The sequence below is a fragment of the Grus americana genome, chromosome 18, assembly GCF_028858705.1.
Source record: "Grus americana isolate bGruAme1 chromosome 18, bGruAme1.mat, whole genome shotgun sequence".
NCBI lineage: Eukaryota > Metazoa > Chordata > Aves > Gruiformes > Gruidae > Grus > Grus americana.
In genome coordinates, this window is record NC_072869.1 from 3,372,783 (window position 1) to 3,389,481 (window position 16,699).

At 38.8% G+C, this 16,699-nt stretch overlaps 1 protein-coding gene across 5 annotated transcripts in view; it reads right to left on the bottom strand.

The window, feature by feature from the left end:
• CEP112 (centrosomal protein 112) overlaps positions 1-16,699 on the bottom strand; it is a 171,800-nt gene that overhangs the window by 48,739 nt on the left and 106,362 nt on the right. For all 5 annotated transcript variants that reach the window (XR_008579771.1, XM_054846683.1, XM_054846680.1 and 2 more), the window contains one exon: positions 14,663-14,893. Coding sequence is in view for 4 of the 5 variants with exons in the window: in XM_054846683.1 (XP_054702658.1) it covers positions 14,663-14,893 (231 nt within the window). In the remaining variant the exon portion in view is untranslated. The remainder of the gene's footprint in view (positions 1-14,662; positions 14,894-16,699) is intronic.

The following is a 16,699-nucleotide window of genomic DNA, read 5'->3' on the forward strand; positions in this document are numbered from 1 at the left end:
TTATGAAACATATGGAAGTCTCTATTTCATGTGTTGGTACTAAGAAGTCTACTAAAAATGTTAATCAAAATCAATTATCAAATATGAGCGTAATTTTTGAGAACACATTTTTTGCTTGTTTTTGGTTATAAATAGAGATAATGGCACTCCATATTGGTTTAAAACAGCATATACAAGAATTCTGGAGCAGCAGACAAATTAAATCCCACTTCTTCTACCTTTATCATTTAAAGTGTGCCACAAGCACCGTAAGGGCATATTGTGGGGCTGCATCACTAAAAAGAGAGCAGTAACACAGCAGCAGCTATGCCAGACAGCTCCCTGCATGCCACGTTTCTCTTTGTACTCCAGCTCACTCACGTTAACACTCTTATCACTGTATTGTCATCTAGTTTCCGATTACAGTTTGCCACCACTGTGTATCATAAAGTGACTGAAACTGCCAGTTTATCTTTAGGAAAAAAAGTAAAAAATAAATTACAGTAATAATATAAATCACTGTTACTCCCAGAAAGGGAGAGATACTACTCAGCAAGGCACTGCAAAGATCATCACATTACAGCTGCTCTCACTCAACCTGCCTGGGGTAAAAGTCTTCATCTTTCATAGAAACAGCTTTACAACCTCCTGAACCCATAGAAGAAATCCCAATAAATAAAACACTCACAACTTTCATAAACAAATTAGAACTTGTTTGTTCACACTGAGTAGAACCAGGATGACCTCTGATAGACATGGCGATCCAAAAGAAAGATACGCTGAATTCCAGTGCTTTGTGCCTAACTGAAAGCAAAGAAAGCATATCCCACCAGTTTATTTAAAGGCAATTACAACATTTTCTTTTATAATGGCTTTAACAGATTCCAATTAGCAAAATATTTATAAGTTGTCTCCCAGTCATCAACAAACCACAGATTCTTGCATTTACTTGCAGTCCCAAACATCCTTATTTGAGGGGTCTGATTTTCAGACATACAGAGCTACCAAAACTTCCGCTGGAGGTGGTAACCACATTTCAATCGGCTCTAAAACCAGCCATCTAGTCTGTGGCACTAAAAACTATGGACACCTGCTGACTTCAGCTTTTCTCTCTAGATCCGTAACACCGCACAGGTCTTGCATCATCACAAACTGCACAGGTAGCACCAGCGAGGCTCTGCAGAAGGCAGTTTCTACAAGTTATAGCACACTGGCCAATTCATGGTGATGCACAGGAACACTCTTTTCCATCTTCTTTTACTGCAGAAATAGAAAGCTTTTCCCTTTTTAAAACCTGCGACTAAACTAATTTAATACCTCTTGACTACAGGCTGTTGCTTTGCAGCCCAGGGAGGCAGAAACCTATTCCCCAGGGGCACGTGTAGCACTGCTACACAAAAAAAAAAAGCGCACCTTTTTACTTTTTTTTTTAATAAGAAATGGCTTACTGCAAAGTAAACACACATAGCTACGTACAGTGAACATCACGGAATATATTACATTTATCCTGACAAACGAGAAGGTTACAAATGACATGGTGTACACAAGCAGCGTTTTCCTGGGCTCCTTCTTCTCTAACAGGCTGCTCGCTCATGCATCGTATGAGGCATAAGCTGCTTCTGTATTATTTTAAGGGCATTCCCTCGCTTTCAGGTTACATGCTATTTCAGAAACATAATGAATAAGAATCCAACCGGAAGGTGAACATTTGGAGGGTCAGCCAGTATTCATTAAAGTCTAACTCTTTTTATAGCAATGGGCAGCACCGCAAATGCAGTTAATGGTCTTAAACTAGTTTTCCGTGTGCGAGAGGTAGCTGTTGAAATTCACACTTGGCAAAAACTTGTCAGAAATATCAATTGTAATATCCATTTTTATAATAAAAAGGTTTAAATTGGATAAGCCATAGAGGAATCCCACTGATTCAAAAATTAACTTCAGTTTAGTTTCACACAGTTAATACATATTTTAGCTAAAATTATCTGATTATGACAATTTTACATGCAGTTATTTTATATTACAGTGAAGACTTTTGCATTAAAAAGATTATGTCCTCGTTACAGTTAATTGGTTTTAAAAACCAACTATAATTCTATAACAAGCCTTAAAGCATCATACTGTGGTTGCTGAGCAAAACTGCACCGACTTCAACAAAACATTTCACGTTAAAATTAAAAACGGTATTAGCACTACAGATGTGGTATCTGAATTAATGGATGCTATTCTAACACAGTCTGATTTTCATTTTTTCCTTTCATCAAACAGAACAGCATTACTAAGAATAAAAGAGCAAAGGATCTACGATGGGACCACATCGCAAAAGCACGCCATGTCCTACCCTAATTACAAAGTTTTTATATGTTATTTTAAAGGTGTAAGATATATTAGAGGGGACTTTTAGTTGTAGTTCCACTCGACGGAACGCACGCCCTAACCAGCCCCAGGGGCTGCTCACCGGTACGGCCACCTCCAGCATCAACGGTGGCTCTAGCTGCACTACGGGGTTGGCAGGGCCATGGGCAACTTCATCCTCCATCACCATCCATGAAGATGTTTAGGACGTCTTGAATGTTTACCAAGAATGCAGCTGTTAAGAACTTTTTGGAACAGTACAAATCTTTGCATATCTTCCAGCTTTGGAATGGGGATTTTTGGATTGAAAGTTAGATTTCAATCATGCCATGAAATTAAGAGGAAAACTAATTCCTGCAACTCAAATGCAGATAGATCTATAAGAATTAAGGATGCATAGCGAAATCCTGTTCATTATATATGAATTACAGTTATGTGATGGATTCTGTAATGTTTCAATTTGATTTAAATCTCCCCAAAACATAAACAAACAACAAAACCCTCACAAACATAACTCTGATAAACTAGAGGGTTATATATACACACCCATATTCACTGATAGAGAAGCAGATTTAAGAAATCTGTTCAGGGTACTAGCTATGAAATAACCATTTTTCAAAATGCCTGCAACTAGCTAAATGATGGCCATACATAAGCTGATCCTCCATAATTAGTTAGATAAAAGTGTAAGCAAACTAAAAAAAAAAAAAAAAGAAAAAAAAAGGGAGGGGAAAAAAATCAAAGGGTGGGGGAAGGAGAAGAAAGAAAACTTGCTCCAGGGAAGAAGCAACTGTTCTCTGATGTGCAGCAAAGAATTTAACATCAAAGAACTAATGTAAATGGGGTCCATTTACCTTAAAAAACAACACACCACTCCACATTCTGGAATATTTCTATTTAAGTTTGACAGCATTATGCTTTGTACCAAAATTCAAGATTGTGTAATTTGACAGATGTCAAGAGAAAATGACCTTCAGAATGGCTAACTGTAGCAATTTTTGTTATTAGGTACGTTAAAACACTCTGTACAGTATCTGTTTAAACTTCAGAGACTAGCAGATCACCTTTTAAGTTCATCTGATTGCACATAAAAATTTCATTTCGACCTCAAAGCCTCAAACATATATTTTCCTTATGTGCCTCTCATACCGACAGCGGGTGACTTCCTACGCCAATACTCTTGTTCTTTCCACTGCTCTCCCCACCAATCAGTTAAATGGAAAGCCGAATCTCTATGTAACAGTGAAAATAGCATACCGGTTCAAATATGTAATTTGAGCCACCCAAAAGACCATTAAAAATAGTTCAATATCCAAAATGATGTTAACAGAATAATTAGCCAAGTACCAAATGACTTCAAGGGTTTTGAAAATGAATGATAGAAATCCCAATCTGTCATACTCACAAATCCTATTAATATTCTATTTTACATTCCACTTTTGTAGGTCTATAAATCTTTTTCTTTTTTTTTCTTTAAACATACATCTTTAGGAAAAAAAAAACCCCTCTCATTCATGTGCTAAGCACTTTTCATTGGGAAAAAAACCAAGAATGAAGAGAGATGAATTGGACACTCTACCCGTACAGAGAATTGCCTTTCTGTGGCACATTTGAATTCCGTGCTTACTGGGGGCCAACTGAAAAACTGCTTGTGCAATTTGTGCCTTAGGAAAACTCTGATTTCCAGTCCTTTCATTTAAACTAACAGTGTATTTCTAATCATTCTGAAATTACGTAGAGAAATTACAGACATTTAACTCTTCCAAAAATTATCCTGTGAGACTCCAACTGCCTGGTGTCTGATGCCAAAGTTATACCATCCTTACGCTAGTACGCAATACTAGCTTCATCTAAACGGATTTACCGGGCATCTAAATATTTCCCAGCTTCACTAATACTGATTTCTACTCCATGTTGCAGTGAGCCAGGCACCTTACTTAAAACCAACTGCATGATTTGGCCTAACATACAAGCCTTGTATACAATCCAAGGTTTTAAAACCAGATTAACAGTCTAGGTTGCCACATGAAATTGTTCAGTACCTTAAATATACTTTATACGAGATAGTACTGCTGCACGCACCAGGCATTTGAAAGGACAGGCGGCGAATTATACTTTAATCTGAAGATGTACTGTGACATTTTGCCAAAACAGTTTGGAGGCAGGTGGCTTTTACGTTATGGCACGATTCCTTCTTTTGCTCAACATTCAGATAAGATGAACTGTGCAAACCTAGTGACGATGTTGGGACTGCAACACTCTCCACATTAGGGTACTGAAGCCCAGTTTTCCCACAGCTACATGCCTAAATCTGGTACAGCACAAATACAGCCCTGGATTACGATTTTTTTTTATATTTCCCGGTTTTCTTCTGTTCTATCCAACTAAATTAAGATGGTTATTTAAAGTGGGTTTAAGACATTCTGTTCAAAAGTGGTGGCATTTTCTTTTTCAGAGCCTTAACAAATAAAACATGCACTGGTCAGGAATTATGAGAGCTTTTACAAGCTGCCTTCATTCATCAGAAATACTGGGCACCTCCGCTACCCAGGCACCTCACTTGCTCACACGCGCTCTGTACTGGAGCAGGAAAGAGAGACAAAGAACTTTCCAGAACAGTTTGTATCACTCAGGCCCAGAGGGTTTTGGTACCCAAAGAGCCGACACGCAGTCAAATCCCGAAAGGACAGGCTGCTAAACATCTCTGAAGATGCAAGCCAAAGCTAATGTTTCCTCCACAAATAGAAAGCAACGGTATACCATTGTGCCACTGATCCGTGGTTTGACTCAGTTAAGGAGTGCTTACTACGAGCTTTACAATACACGATTCTTGCAGAACTCGGAGATTTCTGAGCCCCGTGCACTTTATCATTATATATCAACTAAGTTTATACACCTTGATTTTTGCCAAGGACAGACTATGGTGCTCCTGAAAGGACTATGAAGGGATAAGAATGTTGGTTTTATTTTTTAGATTCTCCATTGCTGTTTTAAGCTTGAATAATGAGCAAGCATTAAGAAGATAATGACTGGGAAAAAATCCTACATATGTATCATTTGGAGATGAAAATAGAAGGAAAACCAGAAACAAAAGGACAGACTCGGTATTACTAAGTTAACTCGGCATTGCTAAGTTACATCATTAGATGAGAACCCAACAAAAGTTAAGCTCCTACAGTTGGAAAGACAAACATTCAAAATACGACAAAATCCCCTAACAAATCTACGATCTGAAGCAATCAGTGTTCCTTAGCAAGATTACGCCGGATTACTTTTTGTAGTTTTAAATACAACAAAGCTTCCCCAAAAGAACGACAGCTTCACGGAGCCAGAAAGCATTACTGTACCGATGACTAACTATGCGCAAGTCCAGCAAAGTCCCAGTTAAAGAGAATGGAATATATTGCTCAATCATGAAAGCAATTAAAAACATAATTAAGACATTGCGAGACTCTTAACATTCCCAATGTTTAATTATTTATCCGTTCTCCGTCCTGCAGCTGTAGGTCAGAATTAACTCCTCTGAACTAAACACAGGAGAACTCTTTTGGGGATTTGTACCTTTCATTTTCAAGCAAACACCAAAATTCATTTCAAATTCACACAAGAACTGCAACAGTTTCACCTAAATCAGATTTTCTACAAGTTAAACACCCCTCCTACACTCAGATGTGATTGTGAAACTACTTTGATCTCTGTTCCCAAATTTATTGCTCTGTGTAATCCATGACAAAATATAATGTGATTTACTGTATCTCTATATGACAGCCCAGCAGCTGACAGAACTTAATAATTTAGCATAAGAAAAAAACCCTTCTGGCACCAAAATATACAAATCATAATTGAGGCACTTTAGTATCACATTACAATGAAGCATATGCAGACTGATCATAAGAACTTCAAAACAATTAGAATTCTTTCTCACCCATTTAACGAAGGTGGGTTTTAGTCCATGACATGTTCTGCAGCTGTAAGCAAGTCATTTTGGAACACTTTTGTTTCTTCACATTAAAGACTCTGAAGGACTAATAACATCGCTTTACCCCTTCCCTATTTTCCAAACACTCCTTCGCCTCCAAAAAGGGAAAAAAAGAGCCACCTGCAGCTTTTCTCTATTACAAAGATATGAAGAAGGAGCAAATTAGCGTAAACAATGTCTTCAAATTGTGCCAGAATTTAAATATGCAATAATGATGTTTTATATTAGCTTGGTCTTGATAACTGAGCATTCTTCCTAAAACAAAGCTATAGTGAAAAATTTAAATATCCAAATACTGACCTAAGCAGGGATGCGATGGACACATTCCATGGGGCAGCTTTTGCTGACTCAGGTTTGGGAGACTTGAGAAAGTCTTTGTGTAAGGGATGCATTAGCCTAGAAATTTTCAAGAAAAGCAAGGATGCGGAGCTCAGGGCATGGGATGCAGGAGAAATTTCCACTTAGTAGTTACGAATTCCAGGTAACAAACAGCAGTCACCATTGTTTGCGTGAACAAACCCGTGAACGAGCCCCACTGAAATCAGCAGTGAGCGCTGCAGGTATTGGGATCCAGTAACAGGGCAGCGGTGGTGGGACCTGTCCTCTCAACCCTGCCTAGGCACCCAGACCAGATGGCATTCATTCAGTAATTCCGAAAGAATTTAAGAATGAATTGGCCGAGTTGTTAAAAAAAAAAAAAGTAATCTCACATTACAATCAGCTACCGTACTGGAGAATAGCCAATGTTTTTCCTAATGTTATAACGTACCCTGGGATGTAAAGATAAGTAAAATTGGTAAATTAGAGAAAACTATGCAATCAGCCTTCTGCAAGGCACATAGTATTGTGGGAAAAAAGGGAGAGAATGAGGTAATGATTCAATTGGGCTTTAAAAAATATTTAATAAAGTTAAAATAATAAGCAATTCTGTGTTACAAGATAAAGTTGGTGTGTTCGAGTCTGTTTGGATAGCAAAGAAAGGCTCAGGAAACTATTGAAAAAATAATTAGAACAGTCATTCTGCCACTGGAAAAGCCTCCTGCACTTCGTAACCAGGAAAGTTAAGACTGAAACATCAGTTGTACTAAAACCATCAGGTAAGTCCTCCAGAGTAAGGCTCGTGGTGACTGCTTACGTACATGCTGCTCGTAAAACTGTTTAATCCTTTTTTGAGCCTGCTGATGCTATCTGCCTCCACAACCTCCATGGAAATCAATTCAAGTACCTTCTTTCACCAGTTTTAAATTAATCTCTTATTAGTTTCCAGCAACTACGCCCAAGTTCTTGGGCGGTAAATAACAATTCAACATTCAGCTTATCCACCATCTTCATGATTTTGTGAGTCTTGATCTTATGAATATGCAGCAAAGGCTACAACCTGGAAGTTAAAGAATTGAGAAAAAAGCAGAGTGTGCTCTGCTGAGGCAGAACTAGAAGTGGTGTTTGGACACAGACTTGAAAAGAAATAGGAGACAGAGAAGACAAAAACCCCACCTGTGAATACTTCTCAGATATATACCTTAGATTAATACCAGTTGGCTAAAAAAACCCCAAACTTCTCAACTAACCAACTATAACTGATAGGGAGTGAATAAAGTGTGCTGAAAGACAGGCCACATGACAGAGCTCTAATTTTAATTATATCAGTCCTTGCCCTGTTGAAAGCTATCTTTTTAATTCCATATTTTGTCATAATTTATCATTTAGCTCAATTATGATTCTTCTTGTCTGGTTCTCATTATTTAACAGTATTGCATCAGTCATTTTAATTTTTAACCCTATGGTGTTATTTGTGAATGCAAATAACGTGGTGCTTGATCTCCTCTCCAAACATTAATGAAGATGTTAAAAAGTAAGCCTAATGCTCAGGGGTGCAGATTTTTTCCCACGGTGACAGTTATACCAACCAGTCTCAGTTACCTCTGGAATCAGGTTTACAAGTACAATTGATGGGCAGAAATCTTACCATTTTGCTTTTCTGAGGGGTTTTTCTGGGGTTTTTTTTTTTGGTTTGCTTTGGTTTTAAGGAGGCAGAAGCAGATTAATACTGTGAATAAAAGACTATTGCTTTGAAAGATCTCCAGTAGAGCGAGCCATAAATTCTGTTTAGTCTCATTTGAGTGAAATATCCCTGAGATTATTCTACCATATTTTTCTTCATGTTTGGCTCTCTTGATTGAAGACTCTTCCAAATGGCTCCCCGAAGGGATGATGCAATTCCTGTGACCATGTTCCTGGTCCACTATCATCTTTCTTTTTTCTTCTTTAGAGGAGTAAGAAGGAGCAGTGCAAAAGGGGACACACTAGAGAGGAAATTGGTTTCCCCCCCTTATCTGTGAGCAAGATTTTATTGCAAGAGTTGCTGTAAAAGCACTATAAAGACAGATTAAATAATCTGCACTTCTTGTGCTAACATACACTAACTTTGCTACATAAATCTTTTCTCTTTGTTGAAATACATTTCTTTTGTCTTGATCTTCTCGGCTTTTGGCAGATTTTCTCCAAAACCAAAGTACTATGCTCATTTTGAATAATATTAGTTGGTGAATCACTAACACTGCATCAGAAATGTTCAAGAACCAAATGTAAGTAAATGTACACAGACTCTACAACATAAAAACAACAAAAATATTACTACTCTGGAACAGAGAGATGATATCATAGCCAATTCTTGGATTATAATGGAAAAAATTAAGAGACTCAGGAAATATCCAACTCATCTTGGTAAGAATTAGAAGCTCTTTAGATTATTCATAGCTAAGGCCTAAGCAAAAGAATCCATGTAATAGATTCAAGTAAACATTTAAAAATTTTAGTCTAAAAAAATGGCATATATACAACTGGTGGAGATCCTGAATGCATTCAGCAAGGAGAAAAACATACATCTACATTGTAATTAGATACCAATTTAATGATATCATTATACTCGGGAAGAATACATGTCCACATTTTATGGTTGACCTATTTGCCCCCATGTAAATAAGCAGGGTATCGCTGCAACGACTGTGAAAATAGTTCCTCTGGATGCTCGCAGAAACGAAGCTATCTATGCTATGGCTATTAGTGTTCAAGTTAATGAAGTGAAAGGTGTCACTCAGATCAAAGGCTCCCTTATGCTAAGAAGTCCAAGCAGGAACCTACAGAATTGCTGCAGAGATGGTCCAGTTCCCAGGTCTTAGATACAAAGATGAAACCGTTTTTGGTAGTTAATGAAATGTTGAGTTGGCAGAGAAGAACAAGAGCTAGAGACAGTATTCAATAACGTAAGCTAATGGAAAGCATGCAGTGCTTATTCTTTAAGTAACTTAACTGCTTAGGGGAAACTCATAACGGCGTATCTCTTGGAGTATCTCTTTTATCTCTGAAGATGTCATATTCTTTCTCTTCATCTTCTATTTCTTTGCCAGTGCTGAACAGTATGACAGCATCTGTATGAGTACTAACAACAGCGCCAGAAGAGATACTGTCATTTAAACATTTTCCTACACATGCAGTATAAAGTATGCCCGATGAGTATGTCCAACTGGACTGCATCCTAGGGCTGCACTTGCTAATTAATTAATCCAGCATCACAAAGCTTGATGCTAAAAGGAGGACTAAAACGCTCTGTAGGGTGTGTTATCAGTATGTTATTTGTAAACTGTATGCAAGTAGAAGTTGTTAAAAAATTAAGCATCCAATTATAGGACACTGTCTGCAGATTTTTGAAAAAGGCCTTGTTACAAAACATTATATTAGAACATAACTATTATATAGAACAGTTATTCTTAATTAGGGAAGCGGTCACTTACACAGTGACCTGAACTTTGAATTCCCCAAGCATTTCAGTTTTCTGTGGACTTCCCACCAGACATAGGTGGAGTGATTGTCACAGGTATGGACTAGAAAACATCGTAAATGTCAAATTTTATTTAAAATAACAGAAATTTCAGAGTAGAACTAACTGCTACATTATAAAACCTCTAAGTACAATTTGCACGGCTCTGGCCAGGTTGCATGCCGTCTTGGAGTCCCATCTCTCCAGAGTGAACCATTTCACAGCTGTACTGAAATCAGAAGAATTGTGGTCCAGGAACTAAAGTGTTTGACTGTCCTTTTGCTTTATTTTATTTTTTGACTACAGCTTCATCCTGTAATCAAATATCATGTGCGTTCAGTACAGTCAATACAGAAAAATGTGAATTACTTCTCCACAAGAAAAGCAGCACTAAGAATTAGATGTTCCTGGAACCTGCATGAAGATTTAACGGGATGAGTCAAAATATCTATTTAAATATAAAAAAGAAGTCAATAAAAAGCTAAATGTTGAAAATTATTTAGAGAGAAAAAAAACAAACCCTTTTTCTCCCACTCCAATTTGCTCATGTGCACTGCTCAAAGCGAGCTTTTTTATGAGATATTTTCAGTTCCAAGGTTGCTTCCTTTGAGCATTGTTAGCATGTCTACTGATCTGCTGGGGTCATGCTTTCTGAATGTTCATTTTCTTCGCCAAGAAAATACCACAGATGAATGTTACAAACAGTTGCGTTAGCCAAGCTTCACATCTGCACGCACTTAGAAATGCAGTTTGTCTCTTGCTTTCAGTAATTTCTGGCAAACCTGAAAATGCTCATAAGCTTTGCACAGTCCGTTACACCTGGCCGGTCAGCGTTCCTGCCGCAAGTGCTGCTGACGCAACCTATAACCACCTGTCTCCCCACTGAACTTAGTCATTAGTGGAGCCTAACTACAGTGTTAGGTATTCTCTAATATGTTTGGTTCTTAAACAGTTTATGTTTCATTTCATCATAATGAGGTATGACTTCAAATAAAAAAAAATAAAATTACCATCACATCAAAAAAATGCTATAATCACTTGATATAATGAAATGCAAGCCATTTAAATCTATACTTTAAAAGTAAATCAAAATCACTGTGATTGAATACAAGTGTTCTTCTGAAACCATATTTAAGATTCCTTAACTAATAGACAAGAAATAATTTGGAGATACTCTCAAGTCATTTTTATGTTAGAGACAGATAACAGATATTAGGAAAGTACTGAAGTCGTAAGAACACGCTAAGTACCGTTTCAAATTCTCCATGCTATCATCTTGAATTTTTGTCTGATTTATGTCCAGCGTGGCCTATCTGACCTTAAGGACATTAACATTTGTTATCCTTATCTAATAAGGTGGTTTTGCGTTCTAACATAGCTACCATGGTATGTCTTAAAAGGTGAGCAAGAAGGTGATGGGGGTGATCGGGCCGTGGCACACCTGATTTAGCAAAAAGCAAGGCTAAAGACGAACGGCTGTGCTGCCCCAGGACGAACAGCTACCTCTGCATCGCACCGGCCCGCTGAGCAGCTCCTCTAATCAGCCCGGCCCTGTCTCTGCGTGCCAGGCTCGTGGGAAGGACCTTGCTCCCACAAGTCTTCCGACTGCGGTTCAGGTAGAGCCCTCGTCACCTCCTCCCGCGCTCCTGCAGCGCGGGGAGCAGCACTCGGCACCGAGAAGTCTCAGAGGCGCCCAACTTGGCCACCACGGGTTCAACACTGCTCATAACGTGCATATTTCGGTTAGCTACGGCTCACTTTCCTACAAAGCGGTGTTTAATTGAAAATAATACCCGCAATAGGGGAGGTCACTGGAAAGTTACGGACTTTTCCCTTTATTATTATTTCTACAACAACAGATGCCACGTTTATTTTTCCTACAGTGCGGGTTTCACTGTGCCATTTGGCAACCTGTTAAATATTTTCCCACTTATCATTCCCTACTGATTGGGAGATAAAATAACTGTCAAAAGATATTTGCTTTTAGAATCGCAGGTTCAAAAACATTACCGTACTACCTTTACTGAGCAACTTTCTGGCACTGCGTGCTGTAATCGCTAACAAAATTAATCAACTAAAATATTACAGTAAACAATGTACTATCTTTAAATTTGAGATTTTTAAGCAACAGAAAATTAAAGACCTCAGTAAATTAAATTATGTGTGCCTAAATATTGAAAAGCTGTCTACAAATACCAACAAATATTTAAATGTCCAGTGCTCTTGCAATAAAAACTGTTTCTCTCTCTCTCCCCCCCACTCTCTTCCTCCCCAGCCCCACTGCGGCAGGGCTATGGGCAGGGCAATACCATATGAATCCTATATCTCCTTCTACCCATTTTTATTTCAATTTTTCTTTTCACTTCGGTTTTAGCCGTTTCTTTTGTATTTCATCAGGTTCACGTGAAAAACAGTCCACAATTCCACAAAGCAATCTGCGCAGAAATCAGTATTACTCACAAAACAGACCACAGAGGAACGAGATCCTTCACTTGGGAACAGACTGACCTTCAGAAAATCTGGACAGTCATATGTTCCAAGCCTAACCAGTGAAATTCAACTTCCCCTTGGATTTTTAAGCAATCTTTACAGAATTGGCAAAAACCAGAGTAAACTTAGAGGACAAATTTTTCTCCCATATTGTCCTAAATTTCAAGATTAAGTTTTGCTAGAAAAATAAAAACCTTTTAAAAATCAAGTTTCAAAACTCATGCTGCAATTAAGATGCTGGGGTTTTTTCCCCTTGGATAAAATCTCCTTCATCAAAGTTCTGTGGATTTTAATAGGATCAAGATTTGAACTAAGTTAGCTGAAACTGTAACTTTTGAGCTTTAAATGGAGTTTACCCTCTAAGCTACTCTGACTTTTGGACTTTGTGGCCACCTTCCACAGCTCCACATTTAGAGGACAGAAACGAAGCAGAATGGTAAAGGGGGATTTGAAGGTAATGCAAGGTATTTTCACATGTTTGCGGAAGATTTCCCAACAAAGATACTTTCCCCCCCTCGCCCCCTCCCTTCCTATCTTTTACTTAACATGTGCTCTTCTGATTAGAGGTAAAAATAGGGAAGTAGGTTAAATAAGAAAAAATAATAATTCAATAGCAGTTAATATAGCTTAAAATTAGCAATTTTTTTCTGAAAAATAGAAAAAATGCAACAAATTAAAAAAATAGTATTTCTGACAGAAATGACAAATCAAGACTATTAAAGATATCGCCCTGTGAAGGATTATTTGTAACTTCAATTTGAGGATGTAAAGAAGTTAACTTTTCTTTTGCTATACTACACATGTAAAAAAAGATCAAAGAAAGAAAAGAATTGAGATTCAAATTCCATTTTTAAGCAAAAATGACAATGTCTTCCTGAGTTAAAATTAATCCTTTAATGATGAATTTCAAAGGTTTAAATACTTTCTGTGACCTTGGCTTTAAATAATTATGCCAAGCGGAGCTTTCCTTACATTCAGAAAAGATTCTGAATTGTTGATCACAGCCATTTTAATGGCTTCAGGCTGGCTGATTTCCAACATAATCCTCCAAATGCTGTTTCAAATTACAGACCAAGAACCTGACGCAGGTAAATGAAATGTCATTTTCACAAAGGCCGTTCAAACAGTATGTGCGGATTGTTAATTTGTGCCACTGTACATCACTTTGCAATGAAATGTATGATTACATTAACACACATAAAAGATACTTCAACAACTATCTGCTTACACATACACAGCGTCTACCATAAGTATTAAGTAGGGGTTTTTTAGTTTAGCTTTTGAAATAAAACTCATATTTTTTAGCTCATATCATCCCTAATGTAGTGAATTACTTGAAGTCAAGACACCGGTACAAGGGGACGCTCAGCAAGCACTGACGCACAGTCAGCGACCCCACCGAACAGAATGGGGAGGGAAGCCTTGATTTATCTGAAATGTTAATTTCTATTTTCAAGCCTTTCACCCAGTACCTGCTCACCCGATGCACACAGGCGAAAGTAGACCAGCCATTGTTAGCAACTAGACCCAATTTCCTTGCAGTTTTAGCCTGAACTTTTTCCTCCTTAAGAACTTTCCCTCTTTTTAAGGAAGAAAAAGCTCAGTTAGACAGAACTGCCCTTTCTACTCTATCTATTCCGGCAAAGGAAAAGCGATTAGCCTAGTCCTTGGCTGGCTTTGCCTTTAAAATCATCTGGATTTTTAAAGTCCCACCAGCTCCGGAGCACCACACCGTCGTCCCCGTTCCACGCTCACCGTGGCTGGAAGGTGCTGCCCCAGCACCGCTCTCGGGGAGAACAGCCACGACGGCGACCACTGCCGCTGCGTGTCCAAAGAGATGAAGTCTTTCCTCACAGAACCACAAAGTTTTCCATACTCGTGCTGCGATTGCAGCACGCGCTGTCAGATCTAGAGCATACGTCTGTTTTTTCAACTCAAGTGACCCCTAAACATTTTTCCTCAGTGAAACTTTGCTTATCTGACTTTTGAGGTGATTGCTCCCCTTTTGCCACGCCACCAGAAGCAGCCCTATGCAAACCTCTTACCTTGTCCAAGGCCTTCTCTGTTTCCGCCGTGTGCACCTTTTTCAGGTCTAATGTCATTTTTTCTGCCTCCACTTTCAGCTTATTCACGGCTGTCTCGTGGTCTCGAGCTGCCCTCTGCTTCTCCTCTTCCCACTGATGGCTCAGCTCCAGCAGCTGCTGCTTCCGCTGAGCGTTTACCTGAATTAGCTCTTCCCTCAGCTTGTGGATTTGGTTCTCCATATCACAGATAACCTGAAATAAAGAACAAACAAAGTGAACAAAAAACAACCCCAGAAAACAAAAGCCACTTGATTTTCTCAGGCTGTTAGCTGGGGTCGGAAGCAGACTCAAAAGATTCTCTCTCCCTTTTCTTGGCCTCTCTTACTGCTCTTCCCCTTCTCTCCACACGTGCAGATGAATACAGCTCCCCCCTGCCCAAAGCATGGATGGAGCAAGATTTACCTTTTTGGAGGGGGTGCCTCCATAACTGAAGAAACAGTTTGTGGCAGATAATCACTATGTATAGTGTCCATGCCTTTTCTTTTTTTTTTTCCCTTAAGAAATAACCTGCCACCTTCTAATGAGGTATCAGTGTATCGTCAGTCATTTATCAATCACTTCTACAGACTCTAGGCTGTATTTCATCATTACGTGCTAATGCGCACCAGGAACGTATCAAAGAATGTCCTCCTTCGGGTGAGAGAACTAGAGCACGCCGAGCAAGGATGGCACGGGCCAACGCAGAGAACCCTTAAGGCTCTGCAAACACAGTACAGGTAAGACACGACCTTCAAAACGCAAGAGACAGACTTCAGAATCCACAACTCTCCTGTGTGCGATCACAGAGCATCCTTCAGTCCTCGGGAGCAAAATACGCTGCGCGACGCAGCAGCGGCATCGGAGTGGGGGACCAGGGAGCTGCCGCGGAGCAGCGGGGACTCAGCTCGCTGCCTGCCCTCCATGGGGCAACTTGAAAGGTAAGGGATGAAAGTTATATGTGGTAAATTTGTGGTTCTCCTGAAGCATTCAGAATATACGTTGCTGCTTTACAGTAGTAGTAGAGTATGTTTATTACTTTAGATTTACGCTTGCATATAAAACTCTCATTAGTTACTTTTCTAAGTGCATTTCTTCTCTAGCTCCTTCAGTGAAGCATAGCAGCATCCTATCTGTGGCATACAACCGTTGTCCTCACAGCTAATCGCAAGCACGTGTTTTCATTTGTAAATACAACTCTGAAAATTAGCATTTTCACTAAAAACTTCACACGGTATTTCCTCCCTGCTTCACAAGTAACTGAGCAGTTCCCTGGAATTCTTTCACAGAGGAAGTGATAATATTGAAATGAGACACTGATGTTCTACCAGACAGATGTAGGTGACTCAGCTCAAGCTTATTAAAGGTTTCATAAGAAAGTCTGATGAAAATTACTGTATATTTAAAGATCCCGTTGCCCTGGAACGCCAGTTACTGCTTCTAGAGCTCTGAATTGATGTCTCTCTCCAATTACCATTCTTCTTCTTTAGACATTTTTAATATACTGCCTGCATTCAGCTAAACCCTCTATTTGCAGTCTCTGAGAACCACATTACTACAAATCTTTGAAAAAGAAACATTCATTTTTGACCAAAGTCGGGAAATGAATGACTATCAGAAACGTTGCCTTGTACATTAATATCCCAAGACAGATTGTTATAAATACTGTGATCTGAGAGAGAAAAACCAAGGCTTGAAAGTTTGCCTATTTTTTCAAACTATTTGAACTATATGGTGTAATAAAAGACATGCCATCTCCCCTCAAACCTTCAGTTGTGTCCTTCGACTATCACAGCTGTTATGTGTATTAAATAATATTAACCGTCTCGGCAATTTATCACAAGACTGACTTTTGCTTCCATGCTTTCTTAATTACTCATTGGCATTATTCCCTGCTATGTCAAAGGTAAAATTTTGTGTGTGTATGCGTAGAGATGGAATGAGCACATCATTTGTATACAGAAGTATAACACAGGCCACATATTTCAGCTATATCAGCATTATCTCAAACATATGTTTCAT